The 14,277-nt window shown below is 40.4% G+C and overlaps 1 protein-coding gene across 1 annotated transcript in view; it reads right to left on the reverse strand.

Moving 5' to 3' along the window:
- LOC108793968 (syndecan-3-like) overlaps window positions 1-14,277 on the reverse strand; it is a 97,552-nt gene that overhangs the window by 18,467 nt on the left and 64,808 nt on the right. The window contains exon 2 of the mRNA XM_018564932.1: window positions 57-177. Coding sequence (XP_018420434.1) covers window positions 57-177 — 121 coding nt within the window. The remainder of the gene's footprint in view (window positions 1-56; window positions 178-14,277) is intronic.

Consider the following 14,277-nt stretch of genomic DNA (forward strand, 5'->3'; position numbering starts at 1 on the left):
TATAATATGTATATATTTTTAGAAGCTATGTTTGAGTGAGTTTCCATCATATTTACCACCAGATCCCGATCCAGAATATACATCATCAGCTTCTTCCTCATCAATGAAGTCATCATCTCCAGAGCTTTCTAAATCAACTGGTTTTTCATCCTCAAATTCTCTGCGCCACCGCTGGCCCTATGGGACAGAAACAACAAAAGAATTAGTTTTGCACTGAACAAACAGCTCCTGGTTATCCTTCAGCATGTTAAATCTTCACATTATCCTTTGGGATAATTTGTGTGTCAGTTATTTTCTCTAGCAACATCATTTTGTACAGGGAAAGGGAATATTTTCACAGGAAGACTGCAAGAAACTAGTGCTGTAAACTAAAAGGGTTTGTGATGGAAATTGTTTGTAAGTCCTCTCTCCACTATTTTTTGCTGTCACTCATAATTTCAGATTTTATTAGAACTAGCAGTAGCAATGAAGCAGATACACTAAGCCATGGGCAGCGTGAGCCCCTGTAATCCAAGGGGGCCAAACAGTATAAGGGCTAAATAATACATAATGTATATTTCACATTATTGATCTATATAAACTAATTTAAAAAAAAAGGTTTGCACACACCTTACATTTATCTGGAGATTTGTGTCTGCGATTGCATTTTTGTCTGAAAATCTGCCAGTTGATGGGAAGTGCACAACCTCAATTACTGTACAACTGTCAGATTTTTGTCTTTCAAACAGGCTAGAAAATGCTTGTCTAGTTGGACGTAAATTGACAGGTTAGTGGTGTTGTTGTACAACAAAAATCTCAAGATGAAAACTGCACATGCTCAAACGAAAATCTGTCCTTTCAATCGATGAAAACCGGCCAGGTGGTGGTGCTGATGAGCGTTAATTGCGAACTACATTGGTCTGTGCAGGAAAGGCTAGTTGTAAGAAAATTGAATGAGGGTGAAATATCTGGACAAAAAAAAAGGTGTAAGGTGTATGGCCACCTTAAGAGATGAAGCCCTTGGCAAGCTCCAAGTCAATCTAATTGAAGCTTATGCAGGGCTAAGGACTCCCTGTCCCCCCACCCATGTGCTAGCGCTCAGTACCTGAGAGGCAAATTGCCAAGCACCAGTGCTGGCGTGTGGATTCTTTTAGTTGTACAAGACACACCGTATTTTTAAATAGCTGAAGGACAAACGTTCTTTTTTAAATTTGAGCAACAGTATAGACATAAAAGCAGCAGGGAAGTTTACAATGAAAAAGAAAACAGAACTTTTTCTTGTTCAGCTCTGCAGTATAGCTGTAACACCAGCAGGCAATGTGAACACAGATGAAAATGCAATTTTTCTGGAGCACATGATTAATAGAATCTGCAACTGCTACTATAAAGATAGATAGATAGATAGATAGATAGATAGATAGATAGATAGATAGATAGATTCTAACAACACTTTTAGTTGTGTGAAAATTCTTCTTCTATCCCACCACCATGATAAAATAGCTGTACAGGCATTTGGGTGTAGATATTATCTATTTTCAGGAAATACACTTTTAAAAATGGGTTATTTTAGGTTTGCGCCAGATACTTCTCGACTGCATATTTGTCCTTAAACAACATCTCCATACCAACTATGCTAATTTATAGATAAATACGTAAATATGGCCATTATATTATATTTCAATGAAAATGAAAATGACAAAACACAAACATAATCCAAATGTTTATGCTTCGAACACTAACCAAATACTGTTTCTAAAAAACATTTGCGTACACCTCTTATCCTCGGAACATATGTTTTTATTCCTTGAATGAGATTTTAACCTTCCATTCTTCCCCACTACGGACAGTCTTGCCTTGAATCCCAATAACACTTCCCAAGACACGAATAAGCAGCCCTTCGATTCTGCCTAATAGACAACATGCACCCTTTGATGCTTGAAGAATAGCCCACCCTAAGGATAAACAATATACCTTTTATTCTCTACTCTAAAAAAATTACAAAAGATTGAACTACTTATTTGTAAATACTCCTTAGTAAAGACTCCTGAATCAAACCCATAGCCTGGTCAGACCATGCACCAATCACCCTCATAATAGGATTGTAACTAAAAGATTTAAAACTTGTCATTGCAAATGAATTTTTTCTTGAAAAATGAACTTACCAAGTGCAAACTGTCAAATATCCTATAAAAATACTTTCAATAAAATATAAACATAGAAATCCAACATTGCTGTATATACGTAGTCCATAAAGTGTTTTTTTTAGAGGTCAATGTAAAGCAATTTCATCAAACCTTGAAAAGAGAGCCAATAATCTGGCAAGCTACCTGAAGTGAAGCTCAAACACCTTAAAACAAAGATAGCATCCACCCCATTTATATGCATGCCTAAAGATATTCTAGCAAACCAAACTAAACTTAAAGGTATAGTAACAAGAAGAATGGATCATAAGGCACAGAGGGATGGGGCCTGTGTGCTGTGATGTACTCCAAGAAAAGGATTTTACAGGTAAGGCAAACTTCCTATTTTCTTATTCATACATCACAGGACACTGGCTTTTATAGTCTGGAACACTGGGATGTCTAACTGAGGAGTGGACAACACAGCAAATAAATTACTAGCAGGCCCATAAAATGAAATAAGGGAACCGAGAGGACCTTTATTTACAGGGTCATCTGAAGCATCTTACAACTGAAGCCGAAACTTAAGAAATGTATGAACAGGCCAGGTGGCACCCCGGAAATTTGAGAAACAGATGGCAATAGGCCCAAGAAGCACTGACAGATCTAGTAAAGTGCATTTGACTGAAAAAGAGGACTACTGTGCCTTAAGGTCATAAGCCTGACAAATGAGTTGTTCTGATGACCTTTGTGAGGGCCTTCAGGAATGACAAATAGTTGGACTAACAAAAAGAGGCGGTAGCTGAGAGATAAACCTGAACAGCACGCACTACATCTAAAAAATTTAGAGAAGATTCCTTAGGTTGTTTGGGAGCCCGCCTATTTCCACGCCTGGGATGGGCACGGTGGCGAGGGCTGGAATGTGAAGTTCTGCTCAAGCCAGAATCAGGTCCACTTCCCTTTGAGCTGCATGACTTCTGACTCCATCCTGATGATTGACATAAGCCACTGCTGAGGCATTGTCTGACTAAATCCTGGTCAGGTGACTATGCAGCAATTAGGTACAGAATTGACGTGACAACCAAATGGCTTGGAGCGCCAGAATATTGATTAGAAGTCCAGCTTTATCTGATGTCCAAGTCCCCTGCACCGCTAGGGTACCCAGAACTCCTCCCAGCCCGACAGGTTGGCATCTGTCGGGAGAACCTTCCAAACCATTGAAAGCCAGGATTTCCCCAATCCAACCACTTTATTAGATATGCACCATGCCAGGACTTCAAAGAGGCCCATCCTACAGATTTGATGGTTCATGTCCACCATCCCATCTACACAGTAGTGTAGAGCTACTGGTAAAAGCTGCAGCAGATGGAGAACTGAACGTCAAAATGAACCCAGGGTCCTGGGCAATAGTGTCGGACCAGACAGTCGGAGACTGACAAACAGACATGGCCACAACAGCATGTTGCATAGTAGAGCCTGCTAGATAAAAACAAAGCTTTGTCCACAGGATCTTTAAAGATGGAACATCTTCATCAATGACCATTAAGGTTTTTTTTGAGACAGGACATGGCCAGATCAACGTGCGGAACAGCTCACTTTTTCAAGAACATTTAAGGATATTGCTAAGCAAACTATTTGGGTGGTGCAAACATATTTTCATAATTAAGCCAATGCCTATAAATAACAGGGGGAATAATAAGGAAGCATTTAACAGGCCTCTCATTTTTCAGGGACCCCATGCTGGTAACCTTAGGTATGGCCAACATAGGCTGCTCTAGGTCTTAACACTTGTGCACTGCATCAATAGGAACCATAATCATGTCCTTAAAGTCACGCTAAACTCAAGAATTAAATCTTAAAAATGCATTCACTTCCGGTTCCGGCGCCCGATGCTGTAGACGAGCGAAACGGAGCTCCGTCCCGCCATCCACCTAACACCTGCTTACCGGAACATTTCCCGCACCCGACCGGTCACTGACAACCCCACGATCACTCCCTTGTCATGGACAAGTATCTGGAGCGGCAGCCGCGGGCTCGCAGATTGCTCACAGACCAAGCATCTGACGGAGGGGGATATTTCCAACATGGCCGCGGACGACATGCAGCAGGAGAACGACACAGGCATGTCAGGGGGTGAGTTAACCCCTGCCTCCCTGTCCACCACATCTATCGATTATGCCCTGATAGCATCTGAGGTGTCCAAACACCTTAGAACTGACATAGCCACGATAATTGCAGACACCCTATGCATTCAAGTACCTTAGCTTTTAACACAAATGTACCTTATTTGTGCATCAATCGGCTATAGATTCTCAAATCATCTCTGAATTCATGCTGACACTGTCCTTCCTTCTGGAGGGTGGCTACTTTTGTACCACATGGTCCCTATGTGTGTGTTGTAAATTAGCCACCACTCCAAGCTCACTAGCAAGGTATGGTTCCCAGGGCAGGTAAGGAGTAAACAGTCCAGAAGCTGCCACTTTTCTCACAGTAGCTAGTTGCAGTTGAAGGATCCTGCAAATGAAGAAAATCTTGAGAAAAAATCCAAAGGGAAATATAAAAGACCTCTACTGAGGTGTTTGTTTCCTAAGGACGCTAGCAAAAAAACTGAGACTTGTTGAGAGTTGGAGGGGTATATTGGGCTTAAAGCTATGCCAGTGTCCAACATTGAATGTGGCAGTATAAACCAGTGTTTCAGACTATAGACGCCTATGTCCTGTGATGTACGATTACTATTACTTAGCCGCTCATTTTAGAACACTAGCCTTCTGGTCTACCTTGCTCTACAACACATGGACTGAAATAGAGAAGCTGTGGTCAGCATCCCCCTTCACTTGAACTCCTTTCAAATATGCTAGTGATGAGGGATGTCTGGAGAAGAGCATTTTTTCTATTAACCATGGTCATGTGGAGGATAGAAAAACTAGAAAACATCACTAATTTACAGGAGAGACACGGCCTCCCAAATCATTTTTTTTAAGGATACCAATGTCCACAGCTATTCTAAAAGCTTAACAATTTCCAGATTGATTTCCTTTGAGGAAATTTGTTGTGCTAGGCCCTTGTACAAAAAAAAAAAAGAGGAAAACATCATAGGCGATGGGTCATATTACAAATGGCATGGTCACAAGCTTTCAAAAGCTCTATCAGAACTCTTTGCAAAGAAAACCAATATAACATTTTATATTACTGGTACAATGCGGCTGCCACATACAATGCTGTTTTAACACCTCTCTCTGGGCAGGTTATTAACACGTAGCTGCAATTATGCAATTACAATCAACACCTGGTTGTGACTAACAGATTGTGTGGATTGGAACAAACATTCATCATATTTATTCCCAGATAATTTTTTGTACAAGTCATTCTGAATTGAGAAAGCTGGTTGGATGACTAGTGAAACGTCTTCAAGAAAAATACAGCAAGTCCAGTTGCCTTGACTTATTTTTTACAGATATACCATGACCTGGATGAATGAGAACCTTCACAGACAGATTTTGGGAAAATGTTAACAATCATTCATATCCATATTTTAAAAAAAACAAAAAACCTTTTGATCTCCATACCTTTTTAGTGGGCTTCTGCCCAAAGCCTTCCTGAAATGCTCTAAGAATTACTTTCACACATACTTACAGCAGCTAGTTGCTGAACAGAACTCATGCCTAAAATGTCAGACCATCTCCTAATATCCTGGAACAACATAATTCAATTTGGGAACTGTGGCTATTCTTACAGACTGATCTGTAAATATATCAATAAAATCTATCCCGTCTGTGACTATCCTAGTTGTAATTTTGCATCACATATACAGGAATTTCTCTCAATATACATGATATCACTAGTGAAAATACACAGATATTTTCTACAACTTGATTCTTTACTTCTTCGACCCCATCCATACCTTCCAACATTAACACCGACTCCACATGCAGAACTTTTTTTCAGCCAAGGTGATTTCTTTCACCAGAAAGTTCTACAAACAATGTGGTATATAATATGTGGGGGAGAAAATGGTAAAAAAGTTGGAGGAACTTTTAAATTAGAATCTCGGAGGGGGCAAACTGGAAAGAATATGTCATGCAGTGAGCAAGGATCGAAGAGGACACAGAGGATAAAGGTGGGTATAATAGAGGGGGAAAGGGGATGCAAACCAGTTAGCAGGAACACTAAGAGTGTTATTCACAAAGCTAGCCATAGGATGAACCATAGCTCTGCCTGATCCTTCAGCTAGCTTCGGCTGCCTGAGCCCTTCGGTTCAGTAGAGCCGAAGGGCTGCTGTACGGGCTATTCACCCTGCCGAGTTCTTATTGTAATGACAGTTACGAATCCTAACTCTGACCCAGTCATCCGAACCGGCTGGTCCATGCAACCTATGACCACTTCAGGGGTCAAAAACTCTCCTTACAGTCGGTGAAGTAACATGAAGTAACAAATGTGATTTGCCAAAGGGTATACGTTTGTCCCGTATCTTTCCATTATAAATTTAGTAGCTTGAAAAATGAACATCATAATTCGTCATCAACATGATAAACCTTACTACCCAAATATTGGGGGTTGATCACATTAGAGAGTATGCACCTGCCTAAAGTATACAGAGTATTTGATAACAATGGAGACTGTAATGTACGGTACAGTTTATTGCGATATCAAACTAGGATGAGCCAGAGGTGACAACTAATGCATTCTGCAAGAAACAGCGGTATGGAAATATTATAGAAATCACCCAAAATACTTTGAATTGCATGTTAGTTACTTTATTCATATAGCAATCATCAGCACTGTCTCAGCATTCCTTGCCAGTTCGATGGCACTGCATTTTTTAAAAATATACTATTGAAAGCAAATTACTATTTTAAAGTAATAAATATCCTCAGTTTCCAAGTAGATGGAAACTAAGCTGTATAAGTGATAAAAATATACACAAATGCATTTCAGGTGTTTATGTATACAGGTGATTATACATATATTAACAGGTAATTATGTATACCTTACATATTGTGGGTGAGTGCATGACAGCTTGCATAATTGTGTTTTAACACGATACTGCATTTAACTGTGGAAATGTTTTGAGGTAAGGACTGGAAGAGAACAAAGGAAAACGCAAGCCTGGAAATTCGAGAGTAGAATGATTTTTTATTCTGAGCAATGCAGCACACATCTCATAGAGAAATATTGTGATATGAAACACTGGTATGAAAATATATTCCAAACTAACCAACAGCGGGTTAAAAGAATGACCCCACAACAGAGAAAACAAATTATTTAGGAATTAAAATGAGGAAATTATTTAATTAAAGTTTTAATCTACATTTAAATTCATGTTTTTTGTCTCCAAATCAGTAAACACAAATCCCTCCTAAAGATATTAGCACTAGATGGATTACTATATGGATTAAGGTTTACTATGCCTTGAAGACAAAGATCCAAAACAAATGGTTGTGTCTAATAGAAAGAATGTCAAGACACAGCAGGATTATTAGATTTAATTTACATAATAAAAAAAGTATATTTTAAACACTATTTCCAAAAATGTGATATATATATATATATATCTCAGTTTGTTTATTTATATTTGTATGGTATTCCATGGCAGTTTGGGTCTTAAATAAACTTAACCCCAATTTAGTTGCCTTGTAATGCATTTATTTCATTCTGTATAGACATTAATGCTGCATGTATAAGTGTTTACCCCAGGAGTGTAATTGGTTTAGCGCACTCTGTAATTGGTTTAGCGAGTCAGCATTTCTCTTTTTATGTTGGTTCATTTAAAAATGGCCAGATACTTGCTCATAATTAGCATTAGCCAGAAAGTATAAAAAGTATTCTCAGAAAAAACACAAGAATGTGCAACACTTAAAAATCACATGCAACATTAGATAAATACAGTACAACTATACGGGAAAAGAAAATTGTGAACCCTAGCAATTCTGTGGATTTCCCTAAAATCGTTTACCTAAAACATGATTTCAAAATAAATATAGCTGACTTTTTAGGTACCCACATTGAAATCTATTGTATTTTTGTAATAAAAAGTCTCCTTTATTATATATACAACAATATTAAAAACTTGAATAAGAACATGTATTACATGAAATTATGACTGTGGCTCCTATATACATATACATATCACCCTATACCATCCTATTCCGATTGTCATATCCATGTATAATGATCAGTATCAAACCATTCTTTATACACGTGCATCACACTTAATAGATGAACCAGATATGCTTGGATGGAATACATTATACGCGTTTCATGGAAATGATACCATTTCATTAGGAATATTTATGGCGTTAGTACAAAAAGACAAAGGAGACTGTGATGAGTTCATATATGTGTTGCATAATAAGCATTAACACATGTACATACATCTTAGCTGTTTGTATGTACCTGTAGTGGATGTGGGGGGGACTTTTATTTTTTGTTTTATCTTCAATTACTGCAGCAGAGTAAGACTTTTTTGTGTGAATTAAAACATATAATTGTTACCACCAACAAAGATCAAGATGGTCACCAAACAGTCAGAATCTAAAACATAAGAGGCTAATATACATTTTAGGGATGCACTGATACCGGTACTAGTATCGGTGCCGATGCCGAGTATTTGGGCACGTACTCGACCAAATGCTCAGATGCCTGGCCCAATACTTGAGCTACCTGGCTAATCAGGAAGCCAGGTGGCGAGTCATTACACGCTGCCTGGCTTCCTTAATGGGACTTCCGGTATCGGTATTCTGTATCGGCGAGTACCAAAAAAATATCGTTACTCGTACTCAATACCGAAAAAAAGGTATCGTTGCATCCCTAATACATTTTTATATAGCATTGTATAATGTAGTAACATGCACTTTTACTTACCTGATCCCCGCCTCTGCCGGCAACTAGTGCTCACATCATGCTCCAGCTTGTGGGCAGGTCCTCTGCATCCTTACATATAATGCAAGGACCTGCGACCATCGGAGCATGGGGGAGGAGAGCTGCAGGAGCCAAACTTGTAGTGTGACACAAGCCTGCAAGAGTCAGGATCAGGTAAATAAAAAACTCCTTGTTACAGGTACCCTGGGCATACATGTGAAGTGCCCCACTGCAAGGAGAGCATTTTGTTTTACCCGGCGATACACGTTAATGCAGAAAAAGAATGCTTTTTCACCAAAGTAGTACAGTAAACTCCCAGTTATGTAGCACCTATCGGGATCGGTAGGTGCCGGATAACTGTAGTTTTCACCTCTATTGCATTTTGAAATAGCCAATAGCAGGTTGGCTATTGAAACCCAGCCCACCAAGCAGAGCAGTGGACCAGAGAGAAAGTTCTCTCTCAGGTCCGCTCCTCTGCTCAGTGGGCGGGCACAAAAGCCAGCCTGCTATTGGCTATTGCAATTTGAAATCGCCGAGAGTAGCCTGGCTATTTCTCCCCATTGTTTACATTCTGCTGCCAACCGTGGAATCTAGCCACGGGTTGGCAGAAAGCTGTAAATAAATAATTTTGTTTGCTAATGAAATTTTTCAGTGTGCACCAAGCAACGGACATTTTTATTAATGTGCATCAAGCCACTGATAAAAAAAATAAAAAACAAAATCGACATATTTCCAGTTGCCAGTTGCTTAAATTGTGGATAATGGGGAGTTTACTGTATCTATTTTCGTGAATAAAACATTGTTTATAGGAAAATGATCATAAGAAAAAATAAAGACAAGTAAAATAACGCATGTGACTTTGTAAAACTGAGGATACTGAGGCTTCAAACAAGACTTCACAGGACCTCAGAAGAAGAGTTACTGAAGCTCTTAAAACTAAAAAGGATCACAAAACCATCAATCAACCTTGTGCAGATAGTTTACAAATGGAAGCTATTCAGCTTATTTGCCACTCTCCCTATGAGTGGATATCCTACATAGATCGATGCAACAATAAACCGTACAACTTTACCTTTTCAGCATATTTTTCCAATGGCAAGTTTTCTTTAAGGCCAATTTTTAATGAATTATCTACTGACAATGTAAGCCTTATATTTTGCACACCTGTACTCAGTGGCATAACTAGAACCTTCAGGGCCTCGGTGCAAGAAACCATGAAGGGCACGCCCCCCAACCCCCCACCGCCATGGCACCGCATTGGTTAACAGGAAGGCTGCCGAGGTCCCCAGCAAGTGCAGGACCTCAGGCAGCGGCTTCAGTTTAAAAATTTAGTGCTGGTGTTCTGTCGAGAACGCCGACCCAGTATCTGCGTTTGCGCACAGACAGGATTAATGAGGAAACCGGCATTTATTTACAAAGTATACCCGCACAGCCGCCCGTACATTCTGCGGGTGGCAGAGTGGCAGGGAAGGAGCTGCACGATCTCAGGGGGGCCCTCTTCTCCCTCTCTGCCCCCCAACAGGCGGAATGCCAGCGCCGGTCGCAATTGCGACCCTGGTAGTTCTGCCAGTGGCTGTACTTAAAGTAGTATTAACCTCAAACTTCTTTCAATAATGTATCCAGATCAAACAAATGTGCATTGCTCAGCAAAGTATTTCATTATATTTTTGCCTGAGCAGTTAGAGTGATCATAATTCCAAACAGCAACTTCAACTCTCTGACCTCTGCTTCTCTGAACTTCCTGTCCAGTACAAGATCACAAGGACAGCACAGACTCCACCAGATGTTCATCTACTATAAGGAAGAAGTGGGAAGCAGGGGGAGTTACTTGCCTTACTGTGCCTGTGTGTTTGTGGAGACACACACAGCTTACTAGCACACACAAGGATGGCTCCATAGGACCCTGCAGGGAAAATGTGACACCCTAAAACAGGATATCAGGATCAGTGCTCAGGAGACCAGGTGACTCTTCAGGAAGCTAAAACGTATAAACATTAAGGACCAGCATCCATTGTAAATGATTTAATCAGCATTTAAAATAGCTTAAAAGCCTTTAGACTTTAAAGCAGAACTCTGGGCAACATTTTCTTTAACTCTTGCAGTGGGGATACCCCCACACTGCAAGGGTGCACTGCTTGTTTGTGTCTAGGGACTAAAATAAAAAAGTTATACTGACCCGATCCTTGGAGCCATCCAACTGTCACACCGCACCCTCCTGCCTATTTCGTCCTATGCAGCAGCGATGGTATGTCCCTCTGCGTTCTCACGTCCTATACACAGGACGGGATGACTCAGGGATCCTAGACTTCTGCAGTGGATGGGAAGCGCAACTGGAAAGACCAGTCTGAGATCTGGCTGACTGTATGGGAAGTAAGGGGGAATCTATCCAGTGGGACACAGCATTTTATGCTTGGAAACACAATCTAAAACAAAAATAATACTTGGCTAGAAATAAGTAACAACATTAAACCACTTTGCACTTTAGGGCCACTTTTTGCACTTTGAACTCTGCAATAAGGCTAATGGTGTGAACTTGACACGTCTCCAAAATGAAAAAAACACAGTGGTCCCATGGGAAGGGGACAGGCGTAAAAGCTTTTGGAAAGTAGTTAAGACACCGAATGGTGGTGCATGGTGTTCTCATCTGCCCAAATGATAGATTGATAAATGGAGGGGAGTAGCTTTAGTTGTAGTCTTCATAGATAGCAAGATACCTGTAAATATGTCCACTAGAAGCTGTAGAGTTTTTTTATGCCACCTATAGCTAAACTCCAATCAGATATTAAACACACCCATTCATAAACATATAAATTAAAGTAAATTTGCCTTGAAATCAACCTATTGTTCATAATCTTTTCGGTGCCAGACCAAGTGTTGACATGAAAATTTACCATATACCCCCCCAAACCATTTACATTTTCCAAAAGCAGAGGACATACAAAATAAAGTGATGGCAGTTGCAATTTCTTATGTCACACTATATTTGTAAAACCGTTTATCAAATCAATTTTTTCAGTAAAAAATATGCACTCAATAGTTATTCATTTTAGTGCTAGGGAACACAATATACTTTCCATTTTCTTTCAAATATAAAAGAGGAGACTGTTATGAGTAATTAGATACCAAATATGTCAAGCCTCAAGATTGCGTGCGCCCACGAATCAGTGACAGTAATACCCATAATTGTCAATAGGCAACAATTTAAAAACTCTTACAGCTCATCAATTTAGAGTTAACCATAAATAATAGCCCTAGTAGTATTCCACAATTATTTCTCTTACTCTGTGTGTGCGGGATACCTAATATGTGCTGAGCAATCATTGTATTGCTGTATGTGCATGTGGGGGGGATGCTTTAGGCTGTTAAAAATGTCTTTATTCATTATCCTCATTTTTTAGGCTAGGTTCACATTCAACAGCAGGGGTGTGTTGCAGTAATGCATGCGTTTTAATGTTCATTTAAAATAAATGGACTGGCAGCACACCTCAGCGGCCCAGAAATCGGACCGGCACCTTTTTTGGCAGTTCGCCATAATGCACACTGGTATGCTGCGCTGTGGTGACGTCAAGGTGCATTGGGGTGCCATTCAGGATGTATAGCACTACATCCCACCATCGCAAGTAGCTTGTGGTGCGGTGCAGTGCTGTGCACCACGGAAGTGTGCGCAAGAATGCACGCTCCTGCAGTGCAATAATGTACATAGAGCCTTAAAGAACAACTCCTGGCAAAATTACCCCCGCAAAGCAAGGGTTATCTGCTCAGCATCCTAATGTCCTATACACTGTGTATTGGATGTGATAACTCAAGGATCTTTAGACTGCTGCAGTAGAGGGTGAGTAAAGCTGGAAGGACCGGTCTAAGGGCTTGTTCACACCAAATCCAGTGTGTTCCAGCATGGTTAGTGGCTGGAACACACTGGATCTCATAATGAAAGTCTCTTGCGTTCTGGGGCCGGAGGGGTCATGGTGGTGCCATTCAGGTTAAAGGCAATGCAGCCACGCCTCCCGCCCGCAGCAGAATGCGTGGCACAGCAATGCCCACGGTCGGTGCAATCGCAAAATATAGTGCATGCAAACATGCTTATAGAAGGAGAGCACAGAGTGAGCAAGAGAATGACTCATCAGCGTGCTTCTGCTCCTCCATTGTACAGTTGGCAGGTGCGGTGTGCTTTGACAATTGTTCTCAAAGCGTGCTGCTGCTGTGTATATCAGCGATCTGGCTGTTTGGCTAAATCACAAATTGGCTCCACAGAATTACCTGCCTTTTGGCAGTTAAAACAGTTCCTGTACATATATTCAACTGCATATTTATCTGCTTGGGGGAGTTCAGCCTTAGGAAAGACGCATTGGACATGGGTCACACTGATATACAAATGCTTCACTGTCCAAAAAGCATCTATTAACGCGCACGTGCAAGACATAAGATGAGCTTAAAAGTAATGCCAGCAGAAAACATTCTCTGTAAGGATGCAACTAATCTAAAAACAGGGGCTATCAGGGGAGCAGATTTGCAGAAAAAACATTCCCCGCTGGATGCCAGGAGGTAGAACTCACTGCAGGTGGAACAGATAGGAATAAGGCTCTGCAGGAAAGCGTGCGGATATCCATGATATTCAGCACGGGGGTCACTTCCTCCGTGATATATAATCTGCTGAAGCTGCAGAAACAGAAAGAGCTGAAAACATCACATAATGAAACTGTCTTCAGAGGACAGACTAGGGTGGAAGTCTATTGTATGAATTGTATCTGCACACAATCCTCCAGGATCACAGCAAAAGCCAAAGGAGCATTCCGACGTTGTAAAAAAATGATAGGGATAATTAGTGCGTGTAAAATGTGGAAATTGTACATTTGCTTTAAGATGCACGCTGTACACTGCTGGAAGTACCCTCCTACATATTTCTCTCCCCGTCACACATGTACAAGACTGTAAAAACATGACTGAATTTGAATTCATTAACCAAGCATAACGTATGCCTGAAATATGTCCGTAATTAAATTAGTTGGCAACTCTGATCATTGTCCTGCTGTGCTCAGCATCACTTTTATTCACAACCTGTTCTGCATTTCCATATAGAAGAGGGAGCAATCTTTAACCAGATACAGGCATTTCCAGCATGCTGGATGGATATATGGGTGCGGTAATGACCATTTTCTTCACTGGCTCCTTATATCTCACAAACATATTACAAATATTAAATGCAAATCCTGTTGACTTTAGCGTGATTAGGAATTCTGAAAGCATTGAAGAGCATGACAAAAGAAAAAACAAAAAAAAGAGCAGATGTGTATTTGGCAATTAGGATGATTGTGATTGCTTG

Source organism: Nanorana parkeri, unplaced genomic scaffold (assembly GCF_000935625.1).
Source record: "Nanorana parkeri isolate BGI_ZX_2015 unplaced genomic scaffold, ASM93562v1 scaffold796, whole genome shotgun sequence".
NCBI lineage: Eukaryota > Metazoa > Chordata > Amphibia > Anura > Dicroglossidae > Nanorana > Nanorana parkeri.